The 15,359-nt window shown below is 51.0% G+C and overlaps 1 protein-coding gene across 2 annotated transcripts in view; it reads left to right on the plus strand.

Moving 5' to 3' along the window:
- The first annotated feature begins 8,469 nt into the window (after positions 1 to 8,469).
- The window catches only part of RGS20 (regulator of G protein signaling 20), an 83,892-nt gene continuing 77,002 nt past the window's right edge, over positions 8,470 to 15,359 (plus strand). Inside the window, exon 1 of one of the 2 annotated variants that reach the window (XM_033203674.1) lies at positions 8,470 to 9,104. In XM_033203674.1, the coding sequence (XP_033059565.1) occupies positions 9,099 to 9,104 (6 nt within the window). In that variant the 5' untranslated portion in view covers positions 8,470 to 9,098. Of the gene's footprint in view, positions 9,105 to 10,299; positions 10,592 to 15,359 lie in introns of those variants that run through there. The other variant, XM_033203673.1, reaches the window with a different exon arrangement.

The following is a 15,359-nucleotide window of genomic DNA, read 5'->3' on the forward strand; positions in this document are numbered from 1 at the left end:
ATGATTCCACTCAGCTTTGTCTCCTGAGGTCCACACAGAAGCTACAAATACCTGCTGAGCGTCACGATATAAATGTCTAGCAGCAATTCAAAATTAGCAATATGGGCCAGGCGTGGTGGCTCATGCCTGTAATCCCAGCAAGCACTTCAGGAGGCCGACGTGGGTGGTTCATGAGCTCAGGAGTTCAAGACCAGCCTGGCCAAGATGGAGAAAATGTGTCTCTACTAAAACTACAAAAATTAGCCAGGTGTGGCGGCAGGAGCCTGTAATCCCAGCTACTCAGGAGGCTGAGACAGGAGAATTGCCTGAAGCTGGGCGGCAGAGGTTGCAGTGAGCCGAGATCGCGCCGCTGCACTCTAGCCTGGGTGACAGAGTGAGATTCCATCTCAAAAAAAAAAAAAAAATTAGCAATATGTCTTCCCCTTTCCCCAGACTCTTCTTTTCCTGAGTTTTCTATCTCAGCAAATGGTTCCCTTTTGACCTAAAAACTTGGAGGTATAATTCTTGACCTTGCTCTTGTTCTCATTTCGAACCTCCAGTCAATCCTCAAATTTTGATCACATTACTCTGAATTATCTCTTGATCTGTTCACTTAGTTCCAACCCATTTAAAACTTTCCTGGATCAAGTCACAAGCACTTCTCAAAACATTATTGCAGGCCAAGTGCGGTGGGTCACACCTGTAATCCCAGCACTTTGGGAGGCCGAGGTGGGTGGATCACCTGAGATCAGGAGTTTGAGACCGGCCTGGCCAACATGGTGAAATCCTGTCTCTACTAAAAACACAAAAATTAGCTGGGCGTGGTGGCGGGCACCTGTAATCCCAGCTACTTAGGAAGCCGAGGCAGGAGAATCGCTTGACCCTGAGAGGTGGAGGTTGCAGTGAGTTGAGATCGTGCCACTGCACTCCAGCTTGGGTGACAGAGTGACAGTCCATCTCAAAAAAAAAAATATATATATATATATATATTATTGCAACAGCTTGTCCCTGATCTGCTTTCCAGTGATGCCTGCTTCTAAGTAACACTAGAGAACAGAGAGATCTTTCACAAACACACACATGATTGTGTTGACTTCCTGACTAAATGTTGTCAGGGGATACTCTTCTCCACCTAGATATGGTTCAGACTCCTTAAATTGATTCAGTCTTCTCTCTCGGATTCTGTCTCTCTGTTTCCTGGTCTCTAGGAATCCTATCCAATTCCAGTAGGTTTAAATACCTTTGTATGCTAATGCTTCCAAATTCACATCTCCTAGACTCCCACTCAGACCTCCCTACCCTAAGCCCAAGCCTCTTTTACATCAACCTGCCTGACATCTCCATTTGAATGACTCATAGCCATCTCAAAAATCTGTCTTTACCAGGATTCTTGATTTTCCTCCCTAGTCCTCTCCGTTTAGTAAACCACTCAACTGCTCAAGTAAGAAAACACACCAGGAATTATCTTTGATTCTTTTTTTTCTCAGCCTGCACTTACAATCCATCTGAAGTCCTATTAATTCGATCTTTAAAACTTCTGTCAAACCTGTCCATTTATTTATGTTTTTATTTACATGACCTGTCCAAGTCATCATCATCTTTCTTATTCCTATCCTTGCCCCCTCCCCAATTCACTCCAATACAAAGCAGCCGAAGGAGTCTTTAAAGATATAAACTAGATGTCTCTGTTGCTGAAAAACCTCTCAGTGATTTCCCATTGCTTTTAAAATAAAATCCAAAGTCCTTACCATGATTTGATTGCCCTATTCAGACTATATGGACCCTTACTACCCTCCCATTCACCACACCATGATAGCAGGTCATGTTCTTTCTCATTCACGGAATCCCAAGCATCTAGGACAGTGCCTCCTACACAGGAGACACACAATAAATGTTTGTTGAAAGAATGAGTAAGTGAGTGGCTTACAAGACCCTTCCTCGTCTGGTTTTTGTTTCTGCTGTTCTCTTTCCACTCCCCCATGTCACATTCTATGTTCCATCAAACGCTAGGAGCAGAATGAGACTAGGCAATGTCTCTCTTACAAGCACTTTGAGTGGTGGCAGCAGAAATCAAGTGAGAGAACCCCAAGAGATAGCTGCAAACTCAATGACAGAATAAAGAGTAATTAACTGAGCAGTCCTTCCTCCCTGGATGGACTTCTTGGGCTCCTCTCAGCTCACATCTTGAGGGTTTTTTTAATTTAGTAAAATATAAATAACATAAAATTCACCATTTTAGGCATACAATTCAATGGCACTATCTATTTCCAGAACTCTTTTATCTTCCTGATGTAGTTCAGATGTTGTCTCCTCTAAATTTCCTGTGGGATTGTAATCCCCAGTGTTGGAGGCATGATCTGGTGGGAGGCAATTGAGTCATGAGGGCAAATCCCTCATGGCTGGATGCTGTCCTTATGATAGTGAGTGAGTTATCAGGAGATCTGGTTGTTTAAAAATATGTGGTACCTCCCTCCTCTACTCTATTTCTTGCTCCCCCTCTTGCCATGTGACAGGCCTGCTCCCACTTCGCCATCCACCATTAGAAAAACCTCCCTTAGGCCTCCCCAAAAGCTGGACAGATGTCAGTGCCATGCTTCCTGTACTGCCTGCAGAACCATGAACCAATTAAATTGTTTTTCTTGATAAATGACCCAGTCTCAGGTATTTCTTTATAGCAATGCAAGAATGGCCTGATACACGTCTCAAACAGAAATTCTATATCCACCAAACAATCACTCCCTATTCTCCCCCTCTTCTCAGCCTCTAGTAACCTCTATTCTACTTTCTGTCTCTATGAATTTGCCTATTCTTGGCTCCTCATATAAATGGAGTCATCTAATATTTGTCCTTTTGTGTCTGTCATCTTTCACTTGTTTTTAAGGTTCATCTATGTCATAGCGTGTATCAGAATTCCACTCCTTTTTATGGCTGAATGATATTTGAGTTTGTTTTTAATTCACCTGTCCAACAAATATTAATTGAATACTTTATCCACCCAAGCACTTTTCTAGATTCTATGGAGATAGCAATAAGTGAAAGAGACAAAATTATTGCATAATTCTTAAACATAAACAAGTGATTATATACTATGTCAGATGGTGACAAGGGCTATAGAAAAAAAAACTGTATTGCAGAGAGGAACTGTAGAGGAAGAAGAGATCTCAGAGGCAGAGTGGAATCATTCATGTAGTTCCTTGAGAGCTAGAGTAAGGATTTTAGATTTTACTCTGAAATCAGAAGTCAATAGAAAGTCTGGAGCTGGGATGGGTGTGGTGGCTCACACCTGTAATCCCAGTCCTTTAGGAGGCCGAGGAGGGTGGATCGCTTGAGACCAGGAGTTCAAGACCAGTCTGGCCAACATGATGAAACCCTGTCTCTACTAAAACTACAAAAAATTAGTTGGTCATCATGGCACACTCCTGTAATCCCAGCTACTAGGGAGGCTGAGGCATAAGAATTGCTTGTATCCAGGCAGCAGAGGCTGCAGTGAGCCCTGGGATCCAACAAAGCAAGACTCTGTCTCAGAAAAAAGGAAGAAAAAGTCTGCAGCTGTAGAGTGAGATTTTCAAGGATAACTGTTTTGAAGGATAACTTTGGCTTCAGTGTTGAAATGAGACTATGACAGGAAATATGGTAAAGGAAAGGAGAAAGATCAGCGAGGGGTATGCATTACTCAAGGTTCCCCAGAGAATCAGAAGGAATAAGAGTGTGTGTGTGTGTGTGTGTGTGTGTGTGTGCATCTGTGTGTTACATGGGGAGAGATATACTTTAAGGAATTGGCTCATGTAATTGTGGAGAGTGTCAAGTCTGAAATCTGTAGAGCAGGCCAGCAGGCTGGAAATTCAAGTAAGAGCTGATGTTGCAGTCTTCATTCTGAAGTCCACGGGATAGGACAGGAAGGTTGGAAACTCAGTCAGGGTTTCCATGTTGCAATATTGAGGCCAAATTCCTTTTGAGGCAGAATATACTCCATGCCTCTTCTTAGCCTCTGGTGGTTTGCAGTCAACCTCTGGCATTTCTTGGGCTGTGGATGCATCAACCAAATTTCTGCCTTACATAGCATTCTCTCTGTGTGTATATCTGTGCCCAGATTTCCCCTTTGTATAAGGACACCAGTCATGCTGGAATAGGGTGGCCTTCATCTTACTAATTATATCTGCTGCAATGCTATTTCCAAGTAAGGTCATATTCAAAGTACTAGGGACTAGGATTTTAATACATAAATTTTGGGAGGTGCAAGTCAACATATAACATAGGGTAACAGCTGTGAATATGAAGTAGTTGGATTTGGCCAGAGAATTCTAAAAAGTCTGGGATACTCCAATGATGTTTTTCACCTGAACAAAAATAGTTAAATTGCCATTTACTAAGCTGGTGAAGACTGCAAGAGGAGAAAGTTTGGAGAAGAATAACAAAGGTTCAGTTTTTATATAAGTTTTCAAAGCACCATATCCGGCGGGCATGGTGGCTCATGCCTATAATCCCACCACTTTGGGAGGCCAAGGTGGGAGAATCACATGAGATCAGAAGTTTGAGATCAGCCTGGCCAACACGGTGAAACCCTATATCTACTAAAAATACAAAAATTAGCTGGGCAAGGTGGCGCATGCCTGTAATCCCAGCTACTAAGGAGGCTGAGGCAGGAGAATCGCTTCAACCCAGGAGGTGGAGGCTGCAGTGAGCTGAGATCACACCACTGTACTCCAGCCTGGGTGGCAGAATAAGACTCTGGAAAAAAAAACAAACAAACACCATCTCCTATCCTAAGTCCCTTACTTGGCTAGTAATACTTGTGGCAAGAACAGAGGACCCAGTTATCTCTGCAGGAGCAGGGCAGACTAGAGCCTTTGAGTGTTTCCCTTCCCTAGACATACAAGTCATCTACATACAAGTAGCTCTCATGTCTGGCCCACTCCACTTCCCTTTCCAGCCCCTCCTCCCTCGTTATCATTGCCTCCATTACACATCTTTTTATGACATCTCCACATCAGCCCTAGGCATAAATACATTTTAAAAGTTATTAAAAGAATGGAACAAGTCAGAACTGATTATGAGCTGCAGAAATATTCTTTTTAAGAGTTGTATGTTCATGAGGAACATTGAGATTCTGAAGGAACCTTAATAATGGAAACATATTATGAGGAGTTGGGTTCACCTCAAATTAATTTTTTTTTTTTTTCTTGAGACGGAATCTCCCTCTGTCGCCCAGGCTGGAGTGCAGTGGCCGGATCTCAGCTCACTGCAAGCTCCGCCTCCCGGGTTCACGCCATTCTCCTGCCTCAGCCTCCCGAGTAGCTGGGACTACAGGCGCCCGCCACCTCGCCCGGCTAGTTTTTTGTATTTTTTTTTAGTAGAGACGGGGTTTCACCGTGTTATCCAGGATGGTATCGATCTCCTGACCTCGTGATCCGCCCGTCTCGGCCTCCCAAAGTGCTGGGATTACAGGCTTGAGCCACCGCGCCCGGCCCACCTCAAATTAATATTAACCTGTGACTCTAATAGCCAGGATCTGTTATTTATATTGCCATCTTTCAATCTGCATAATTTATGGTCAGTGCAGGGGAAGATTTGCCTTTATAGTTTTCACTGTCAGCTAGATTCTTCGATCCAAGTGGAAGAATTACATTTCCAAACAGCAGAAAGTTAAAATGTATAATATGACTAAACTACAACAAAGTGGAACTTAAAAATAAAGTCCAGAAAAAAATAGGTCATTTCATAAAACTAACTTCAAATTCTGTTTGAACCGTGACTTTAATTCTAAAGGCTCTCAGAAAGTTTTGGTACAGGAGTGCTTTATTCTGCTATGGATGTTTCCTTTATGACATGCTGCTGTTTAAGCATGAAGGAAAACCTTCCATTTGAAGTGGGCAAGACATTGTTCATATGGATTTAGGCTGTGGCGATTTTCGTTTGCATAAAGGCACTCTGGTTGCTGTTCAGTAGCCAACATGATTGATTAGGGATGTGGTGGTTCAATCAGAATAAAGTATTCCCCAAATATTCTGGATCCCTAAGGGCTAGTGCTTCCAGGAATACAGTCCTGATAATTCCAATCTGTGGCTAATATTATTGAAAGCCTCAGGCTGTCAAATAGAATCTGGCCTAAAAGGAGGACAAGGCTCTCTGAAGTGCAGCCCTTCGGGCAGCTGAAGGTCTTTTCTCAGATCGAATTTTTTGGCTACATTGATACTCTTCGGCTCCGTCCTTGCCAGAAGTGCGGAAGGATTCCAGCACCCCACAAATTGCTTGATTCACCCTCATCCCCTCCCCTAACTGGAGAAGCCGCTGGGCTCTGCGCGCCAGACTCGCGGTGGCTTCAGAGAAGCAGGCGAGCAGGCGGCTGATCCGGAGGCCAGTGTGGGGCCGGCAAGCGGTGACTGTCTCCAGAGGAGCAAAGGAGCTGAGTCTTGTTTTTCTTGGATCAGGTTTGGGACTTTTATTCTGTTTGATCATTTCCACCACTTCCCTCACAAGAGTCTCTGTCTCAAAGCACAGGACCGAAGCAAAATGCCTAATGAAGCGTGCCCAAGGAAGGGGCAGGAGCGTGCAAGTGACTCGGGAAGAAGGACTGGGGTGAGGGGAGAAACGAGGTTACGAGTTCGCACGTTCTCACAAAACCATTTGAAAACAGGAGCTGGAAACGCCAAATTCTGGGACCCAGGAAAGGCCTTTGGAGCTCGCTCTGGCTCCTCGAAGTTGGGCGTGCGTCGCAGAAGAGCGCTGGGCGCTCCCTTTCAGCATTTTCGGCTTTGTTCAAGCCCTTGCATAGGGTCGGGAAGGTCGTGGGTGGGCTCATCAGGCTTTAGGTCTCCGGGAACCCGGCTGGTCCTCTCTCGACTTCTTAGCGTCGGGTCCCTTCGGCCCGGGCGCCCTTGGCCGCCGAAGTTCCCGCCCTAGCCGAGGGCCCTAGTTCCGGAGCGGGGCGCAGAGGCGGCCGCCGGCCCGCAGTCCCCCGCAGGTGCCTCCCAGGACCAGCTGCCGGGCGGGGGCCGAGCACACCCCAAGCCCCAGCCCGAGAGTCGCGTCCCCTGTCCTCCTCCCGGGCGAGACGAACGCTCAGCAGCTCATTCCCTGGGCGCCAAGACCGATTTCCAAGTCGCCCACTTTCCCCCTCCAGGGAGCTGTTGGCGCTTCTCCAGAAGCCTCCTCGGCTCCCCCGCCAGAGAGCGGGGGAGGGGAGCAGCTGAACGGGGAGAATGAAAATACTGGGAGAACGACCCCATTCTCCAGGAAAAGGTAATGAGGGGAAGTGAAACAGTGTGAACTTACTCGGAAATGCAAACCGAGTTCAACTCACCCGGGAGCAAACAAACGACAGAAAGACAAATCAGCCACCGCACTCGCGGCTTTCCCAGAAAGGGCCTCATGAATGAGAATGGGTTGCTAGGTTTCCCTCCCTCTCTCCTGACAATCGCTTCCCACAAGACTTCCACCGCCGAAAGAAAACAGGCCGGGCCTGGTGACTGCGGAGTGAGGGAACCGCGCCAGGCCCACGAGGCCGCCCGCGACCGCTCCCGCCTTCAGGACCCTGGAGAGCGGCCGCCGCGCCCCTGGGACCCACGCCCAACCCAGAGCACCCGCGCTCGTCTCCCGCGCCTCACCACCCCGGCACTTTATTCGCTGCTTCCCGCCTCCACCTTCATTTTTTTTGGCAACCACCGCTCTTGTTTTTCACAGACAGATTAAATTGTTTTTTGTTTGGCATGAGGGGGTGTTTGGATTGGCCGAGCCACATTCCGGTTTGTAACTACACTAAACGTCAGTGCAGCAAGAAACTAAGAGCATCTCAAAGATGAGAGCCTGAACGAGGCAGGTGACCTGAAAAAGCCACTGAGTTCAATCCCTTTATAAATGAACTCAGAAAGTAGAGAGCCTTTCCCAGTATTAGCCATTAAGTTCGTGGCAAGGTTGAGTGTAGAACCATGGGTTTCTGACTTCTAAACTAATGCTTCCCTCCACTTTCCAAGGGGAAAAAAAAATACCTCATCGTTTAGGTCTCCTAAGCAACAAGTGGAAGGTGGAAAGGCCGGTGTTCCCGAGAATAAGGACACATGGAGTTTGGAAAGGGGGTCCGTAGAGGGTTCACTTGTAGTAGCAGCCCTAAGATGGAATCCCGGTGTTCCCTGCTCCACGTAACATAACCACAGCTGCAATGGCCAGTCCCTTTCTCCAACCAGCCTTGAAGGGTCTGGGGCCCTTCAGCCACCTTCAGCCAGTATCTGGACCTTCCGTAGGCAACAATCCCAATAGAATCTAGTAGCCAAGGCGAACTCTGTGCCTCTGGCAGGCAGAGCCCTGGGCACTTACGGAGATGCGAAAGGGCAGGGGGAACAAGGGAAGACCAGAGAAGTAAGGGGAAGAGCAACAGTTACAAAAGTGAACTAAGATTTTCATCCAAATTCTGAAGAAGCAGGAGATGTGAACACAGATCCTTCTGCACAGCGCATGTCACATTCAGCACGCATAGGAGTCCCCTGGGAATGTTACCATGCAGATTCCGATGCAGTAGGCTGGGTGGGGCTCAAGAGTATTTCTAACAAGCTCCTAGGTGTTGGCGAAGCTGCTGGCCCACGGACCACACTTCAAGTAGCAGGGAGTTAGGAAAAACAGGAGTGGGAGGGGAAAGAATCTAACTGTAGGCCTTTCCTTCTGTTTTCACCGACCTTCTCTTGCACCCCCAAAGTAACGCCTCAAAACTCTGTAGTAAAGAGCCCCGTCTAAGCGGCCGGACACCACATTAACCGTATGCTGGTTTTGTTTCTCTCTCCCCGCCCCAGCCCTTCCCGCCTGCACAGCTCCCAGACTCGCCCGCCGCCCTGAAGCTGCTCGGCCTCCTTTCTAGCCCGCTTTGCAGCCTCACAAGGTTCTTCTCTCACCTTCTCCGGCGACACCCTCCCGAAGCTCCCCGGAGGCGCCCGAACTTCTCCCCCCTGCTTCCCGCCCTGCCGGCCGCCCAGCTCTCGCGGGGACACGAGGAGCTGCCAGGCCGCCTCTCGCTCCTGCTCCGGGCGGCGCTGGCACTGCCCGGCCGACCCTCGGGGGGTCGTCCGCTGAGGCCCGCCCGTCCGGTCGGCAAGCCCAGGGAAGAAGACGCCACCGCTGGGCAGTGCTCGCCCATGCCGGTGAGTACTGTGGTCTCCATTACGCCCCACACCCAGTCTCCCCAGGACACCAGCCTCTCCCGATTCTTCCTAACCCCGACTGACCCGCTCCGCCCGGGCCAGCAGCGGGGAAAGGCGGCAAGGTCGGTTAGGCCGGGACATGGCTGGGCAAGTCATAGGACGGGACACTGGCGGCTCCCGGGACACCGCCCCTCCTCGCGGGAAGACACTCCAAGCTACTTTTTCCTGGGCCATTTCCTTTCCAGGGTCCAAGAAAACGGGAGGGAGCCCTCGCTCTTCCCTTTCAAACTGCCTTTCAAACTCTCCGCGTGTCGCTCTCCTCCCCCACCTCCGAGCCTCCCCCAGACGCGCCTCCGCCGGCTCCCCGCGCTCGCTCTCCCACTCCCCTGCCCTTCTCGGCAGGCAAGGGAGGAAATGACGTGCTGTTATTTTTGTGTCAGGTCAGTTTCCAGCTTCAGCTTAGCTCTCCGGGCTCCAGGGAACTACCCCCGCGACCCCACCGGGTCCCACTCCCGAGGGGACGCTGCGGGCCACGGGGACACGCGGTGCTGCGAGTCTGGAGAGCTGGGCGGCTCGGTTCCCCCTCCCGCTGCCCCCTGGTCTACTCCTCTCCCCGGACTCGGGAGTCCCTGGAGAAGGGGACGCGGAGGGCGACTGCCGAGGGTCTCAGCGGGATCCGGAGTCAGGGGTTAGTTCCTCCGCTTATCCCCCGCTCGTTTGCCGAGTGGGGCCTCCGCGCTCTGGCTAGCTAGGAGGGGGCGAGGGCCGCTTTCCAGGGCAGGAAGACCGGAGGCCGAGGCTGCGCCGGGGAGGGACAGGGACAGAGCTCAGAGAGGCGCTCCGGGCCGGGAAGAAGGAAGGGGGCTGCCCTCCGTAGGCGGGCAGTCCACAGACGCGAAGCTCTGGGGACCAAGCACCCGCTCCGCGCCAGCCGCCCAACCCCGCTCCTCCCTCCCGCTCCCTTCATTCACAAGGTCCGACCACGCAGTCCAGCACACTCGAGTCTCGCTCGGCCCCCGCGCGCCGAGGGGAGGCGATGACACAGAGGGCTTCGAGGACGCCCTCCACGCGCGCCTGGCTTCGTATCCACACTCTTGGGACTTGCTAATCCGGGGCTGGAGCAGTGAGGCTGCGGCCGGGGTGGAGGTCGCGCCCGGCGTGGGGCCTCGGGGGTACCCCTAGCGCCCGCCGCGGTGGAGTGCGCCGCCGCCGGAGGGAGGCGAGACGTGGGATTGCCCGGCCGGGTAAAGGGAGTGAAGGGGCGGGGAGGAGGCAGAGCAAGGGGAGGAAGAGGCCAGGAGAAAAAGGCTACAGCAAAGACCGAGAGCCGGAGAAAGGGGAAAGGCGCCGGGAGCAATCGCAGACGTAGAGAGGGCAGCCCTCGGCGCTGCATTAGAAAGAAGGCACCAGCCGGACGCATGCGCACGGCAGACGGAGGCGAGCCGGCCGGGGCATCCCCTCCGGCCGGCGGGGTGGACGGTGGGCTCGTGAGTATCCTGGTTCCTCGACCTCTCTTTCTTCCTCTCGGGCTCTCCCTGAGGTTTCGTGCTGGAAAGTGGCCGAGGCTAGGAGGGGCGCGCAGCGCGCCCGTACCTCGGGGTGTCGCCGTTGCTGCTGGGCGGGAGCGGGTGCGAGTCGGGGGTTACTGCCGGTAGCTTTAGTGCGTGTTTGGGGGAGTGCGGCTGCGGGTGCGTCCGCGTCCGAAGAGGGGCTTCGCGCCACCAGGATCAATATGTCCTGGGCCTGCCAGGGCGTCTGCGATTCCACCTCTGCGGCCTCGGGTCGGTGACTTGGTGGGGAACGCAGGAGTCTAGACTTTAGGCCCTAGAAATCGCACTGATCACCTGAAGCGTATTTTGGAAAGTCCAGGCGGATGGAAGCGTCGGCGTTCTCACCGTGTAGAGAGAGGATAAGGAAGGGGCCAGGCGCCCGGGGCGGGTGGTTTGAGCGCCGCTGGGGAGGGAAAGGAGACAGAGCCTCCTGGAATCGCAGCGCCTGCTTTTAGGAGAAGTGCAACCGGGGCAGGGGCACTGAGGGGCAGGGTGAGGAAGTGGGCGCCCCGCGCATGGACCCCAGAGGACCGACTAGGTGTGGGCGTTCACTCGGAGCCTCTGTTCGTGCTCTTGAAAACCGAATGAACAGAGAAGTGCCCTCCGCCCTTCGCCTGCGCCAAGGCAGTTAACGTGCAGGCGCCGCCGGGATTTTCCTGGAACAAATCCGGGCACTTGATCTTCCGCACCCTCGGAGCTGCCCTGGGAAGTCGGAACAAGTCTGGGCGCCCGGACTGCGGACTGGAAAGCAGGGAGCGGAGGGCGGGAGACTGGGGGCGGGAGGTGGGGGTGCGGGATGCTGCTGGGAACCGAGGTGGGCGTTGGAGGGGAGGGTCTGTGTGCGCGGGTATCCTCCAGCGTTGGGGGAGCGGACGGGCCAGGGGCCTCTAGGGAAGCGGCGCTCCGGGACAGGGGTGGCTTTCCCGTCTCTGTGTGCGCGGCGATCCCCCCACCCAGCTCTGGCGGAGGAATGGGTGGGGGAGGAGCCCTGAGAGATGCAACTCGCTAAGAGTGGGGTGGGCGTTTTGGGGAAAAGTTTGCGTGCGCTGCGGCCCTCTGGCTGCTAGAGAAGTGGGCGAGAGAGAGTGGGCGCCGGGAGGGGGTCTATAGGCGCCGCGACCTCCCCCACCTCCCTTCACGCTTGTGGGGGAGTGAGTGGGGAAGGGGCATTGGGAGAGGCGGCGCGCCGACACTGAGTTGCAACGTGAGCTTCCCGGACTTCACAGCATCAAAGGAAAACCCTGGCGAGCAGCCAGGGCCAGCGAGCGACCCCAGCAGCAGGGACGAGGCGGTGCAGAGCGCTCGCGGACAGGCGAGGGGGATCCCTGGGGAGCAGCTGCTGCTCACGGACCACCGGCGATGCACGGGGTGGAGAAGTGAACGTAGTCGACAGGATTTCTATCCGGAAGGTGGACAGCGCTACAGGGGAATCTCCTCGATTCCTGTCCGTCTCATAATTTGGCAAAACCTCGCGCCACTGCCCTCGACCTGGGCGACAGAGCGAGACTCCGTCTCCAAAAAAAAAAAAAAGTAGCAAAAGCCTGTCGCTCTATGTCGACCTCCCCACATTCCCCAGTCACCTGACTGGGGTTCGTTGGTGTCAAAACCCTAGCCTTGGTGCCCTCGGTGTCGGCAGGACCCTCGCCCACTGGCTAGCGGAATCAGGCACCTGCACGCGGGCTCCTCATTGCCCTGGCGCGTGGGGAGCAAGGAGCTTCTGCATCAGTCTCCAGCCACCCTGCTTGGGACACAGGTGGCAGGGCTTGGCTTCATTTCACTCCTAGTGCCTGCACACCGTGGAATTGACTAAACAAATGTTCGAGTTCGCAAAACGGTCTGGCTTCCTCCCCAAACTTGACAAGGACGTTTCTAGTGAAATTACTCTGTCTGTAAGTTTTTTTGGCACAACCACAGTTTGCAATTTACTGTTTTTGTTAAAATATTTTTTTCCTCAAAACCTAATTTTCTATTGGGTCTCATCCTGTTTATCTTCTGTTCATTAAGTGACATCTTTCTTTTTTTCTTTGAGACTCAGTTTCGATCTTGTTGCCCAGGCTGGAGTGCAATGGTGCGATCTCGGCTCACTGCAACCTCTGCTTCCTGGGTTCAAGCGATTCTCCTGCCTCAGCCTCCCGAGTAGCTGGGGCTGGGATTACAGGCAAGCGCCACCACTCCTGGCTAATTTTTTGTATTTAGTAGAGACGGGGTTTCTCCATGTTGGTCAGGCTGGTCTCGAACTCCCGACCTCAGGTGATCCACTTGCCTCGGCCTCACGAAGTGCTGGGATTACAGGAGTGAGCCACCGCGCCTGGCCATAAGTGACATCTTTTTTTTTTTTTATCATGTATTAGTAACGCATATGAGAGGCAATCTCGCCAAACCAGTGAGAGTCTTGAGCTCTGTAACCAGGTTCAGATCCCAACCTAACTGCATAACCTTGGACTAGTTACTTATCCTCTCTGGGCATTAGTTTCATCACCTGTGAAATGGGGATAATAAGAGTACCTACCTCGGCCGGGCGTGGTGGCTCACTCCTGTAATCCCAGCACTTTGAGAGACCAAGGCGGGGGGATCACCTGAGGTCAGGAGTTCGAGACCAGCCTGGCCAATATGGTGAAACCCCGTCTCTACTAAAAATACAAAAAATTAGCTGGGTGTTGTTGCTGGCGCCTGTAATCCCAGCTACTCTGGAGGCTGAGGCAGGAGAATTGCTTGAACTTGGGAGGGAGAGGTTGTGTGAGCCGAGATGGAGCCACTGCACTCCAGCCTGGGCAACAAGAGCAAAACTCAGTCTCAAAAAAAAAAAAAAAAGAGTACCTACCTAACGGGCTAGCTGACAGCATTTGGTAAATTAATAACATAGAGCTCTTATAACGGGATGGCACATACCAAGCAAAAGCTGTTATTACTATTATTATATTGAGGCTAAATTGGCTAGACTTCAAACTATAAATAAGATCAGTAACAGAATGCATTTTTGTATACTATAAAGAGTATGCATAATGAAACACATGTCCATCATCAAAATTAGAAAAACAGTCTTTTTTTTTTTTTTTTTTTGAGACTGGATCTCACTCTCTCACCCAGGCTGGAGTGCAGTGGCACAACTGAGGCCCACTGCACCCTTGAACTCCCAAATTCAAGGGATCCTCCCACCTCAGCCTCAGGAGTAGCTGAGACTTAAGGTATCTGCCACTGCACCTGGTTAATTTTTTAATTTTTATAGAGACAGGATCTCGCTGTGTTGCCAGGGCTGATGAACAGCCAGTTTAAGAGAATCTGAAAATGTACCTTAGGAGCTTGAAGTGCTAACTTGTTTGAGATCACTGTAAATGTTTTAGCTGAAACATCCCTTATATCAAAAATACAGAATGATGAAAATCAGGTTACTTATTCTACCTCCTTCGTTTTACGGTTGAGGAAACATTCAGAGAGGTTAAGGGTCTGGGCCAGAGATCTCCAGCTAATTAGGGGCCAAAATAGAATGAGGACTTCTGACTCATTCCCCAGGGCTCTTACACACCACACTGCTGATTTCCTGTTTACTACAGATTAATGAACTGTTAACAGATAGAAAGTATAAATAAGGAAAAAGTGTACAAGCATGTGCTATCTCTAGCACCAAGAAGGACCAGGCAGTCATGTCATGGCTACTTTTGTCCCACAGCTTTATCTTGGTCCCTCACATTATAAGACATGACCACATGACTTGCCTCAGGTAAGGTAAGATTACAGATCAAGCTATTGTCAGAGCCAGCATTAGCATTTTAGTCCCCACTTGGGTATACATTTGATTGCAAATTCTGTTAATCTCTTGTAGCAGTTTTAGAAATCATCTTTGAGCTTTTCTTGAATTCTTTTTTTTTTTTTTTTTGAGACGGAGTCTCACTCTGCTGCCCAGGCTGTAGTGCAGTGGCAGGATCTCAGCTCACTGCAAGCTCCGCCTCCCAGGTTCACGCCATTCTCCTGCCTCAGCCTCCCAAGTAGCTGGGACTACAGGCGCCCGCCACCTCGCCCGGCTAATTTTTTTGTATTTTTTAGTAGAGACGGGGTTTCACCGTGTTAGCCAGGATGGTCTCGATCCCCTGACCTCGTGATCCGCCCATCTCGGCCTCCCAAAGTGCTGGGATTACAGGCTTGAGCCACCGCGCCCGGCCTCTTGAATTCTTAAAATACCCTTCCAGCTGGCTTTGAAGGTCTTTGCTATAACAAAGCCTTTTAGAAAAGGCCTTCAGAATTACACAGAAGATTTTATTATTCTAGATTTTATAGAGTAGCAACAGTAAAGGAGAAAAGCTTTCTTATTTTAATGCAGTAGCCTGAAACTGGTTTCATTCCAGGCACTTGAGTATCAATTCCTGAAATCCTACTGTTCTTTTATTTCTGCATGTGGCCATCTAACCACTTTCACCTTCCATGGACAGATGCAGATGGTGGCTTAAAGGTTCAGCCCTCATATTAACAGTTTAAGAATTATACAGCAGAGACTTTCTAGTGAACATCTGGTCTTACAAAGTTATTTATAGGGATGGTGTGTCTTCCAGGGAAGGTACTTCGAGGAATTATGCCTGCATCCTTGAAAAAGGAAACCATGGTTTTCTCCAGTGTGTGAACTGGATACTGAGTATCTTACTTTTTTTTTTTGACCCCAAGAAACCTCTTGCATGAATACCCTACTCTTGACTTTGCATCTTGGGATACTTAC

Source organism: Trachypithecus francoisi, unplaced genomic scaffold (genome assembly GCF_009764315.1).
Source record: "Trachypithecus francoisi isolate TF-2019V2 unplaced genomic scaffold, Tfra_2.0 Lachesis_group7, whole genome shotgun sequence".
Classification (NCBI taxonomy): Eukaryota; Metazoa; Chordata; class Mammalia; order Primates; family Cercopithecidae; genus Trachypithecus; species Trachypithecus francoisi.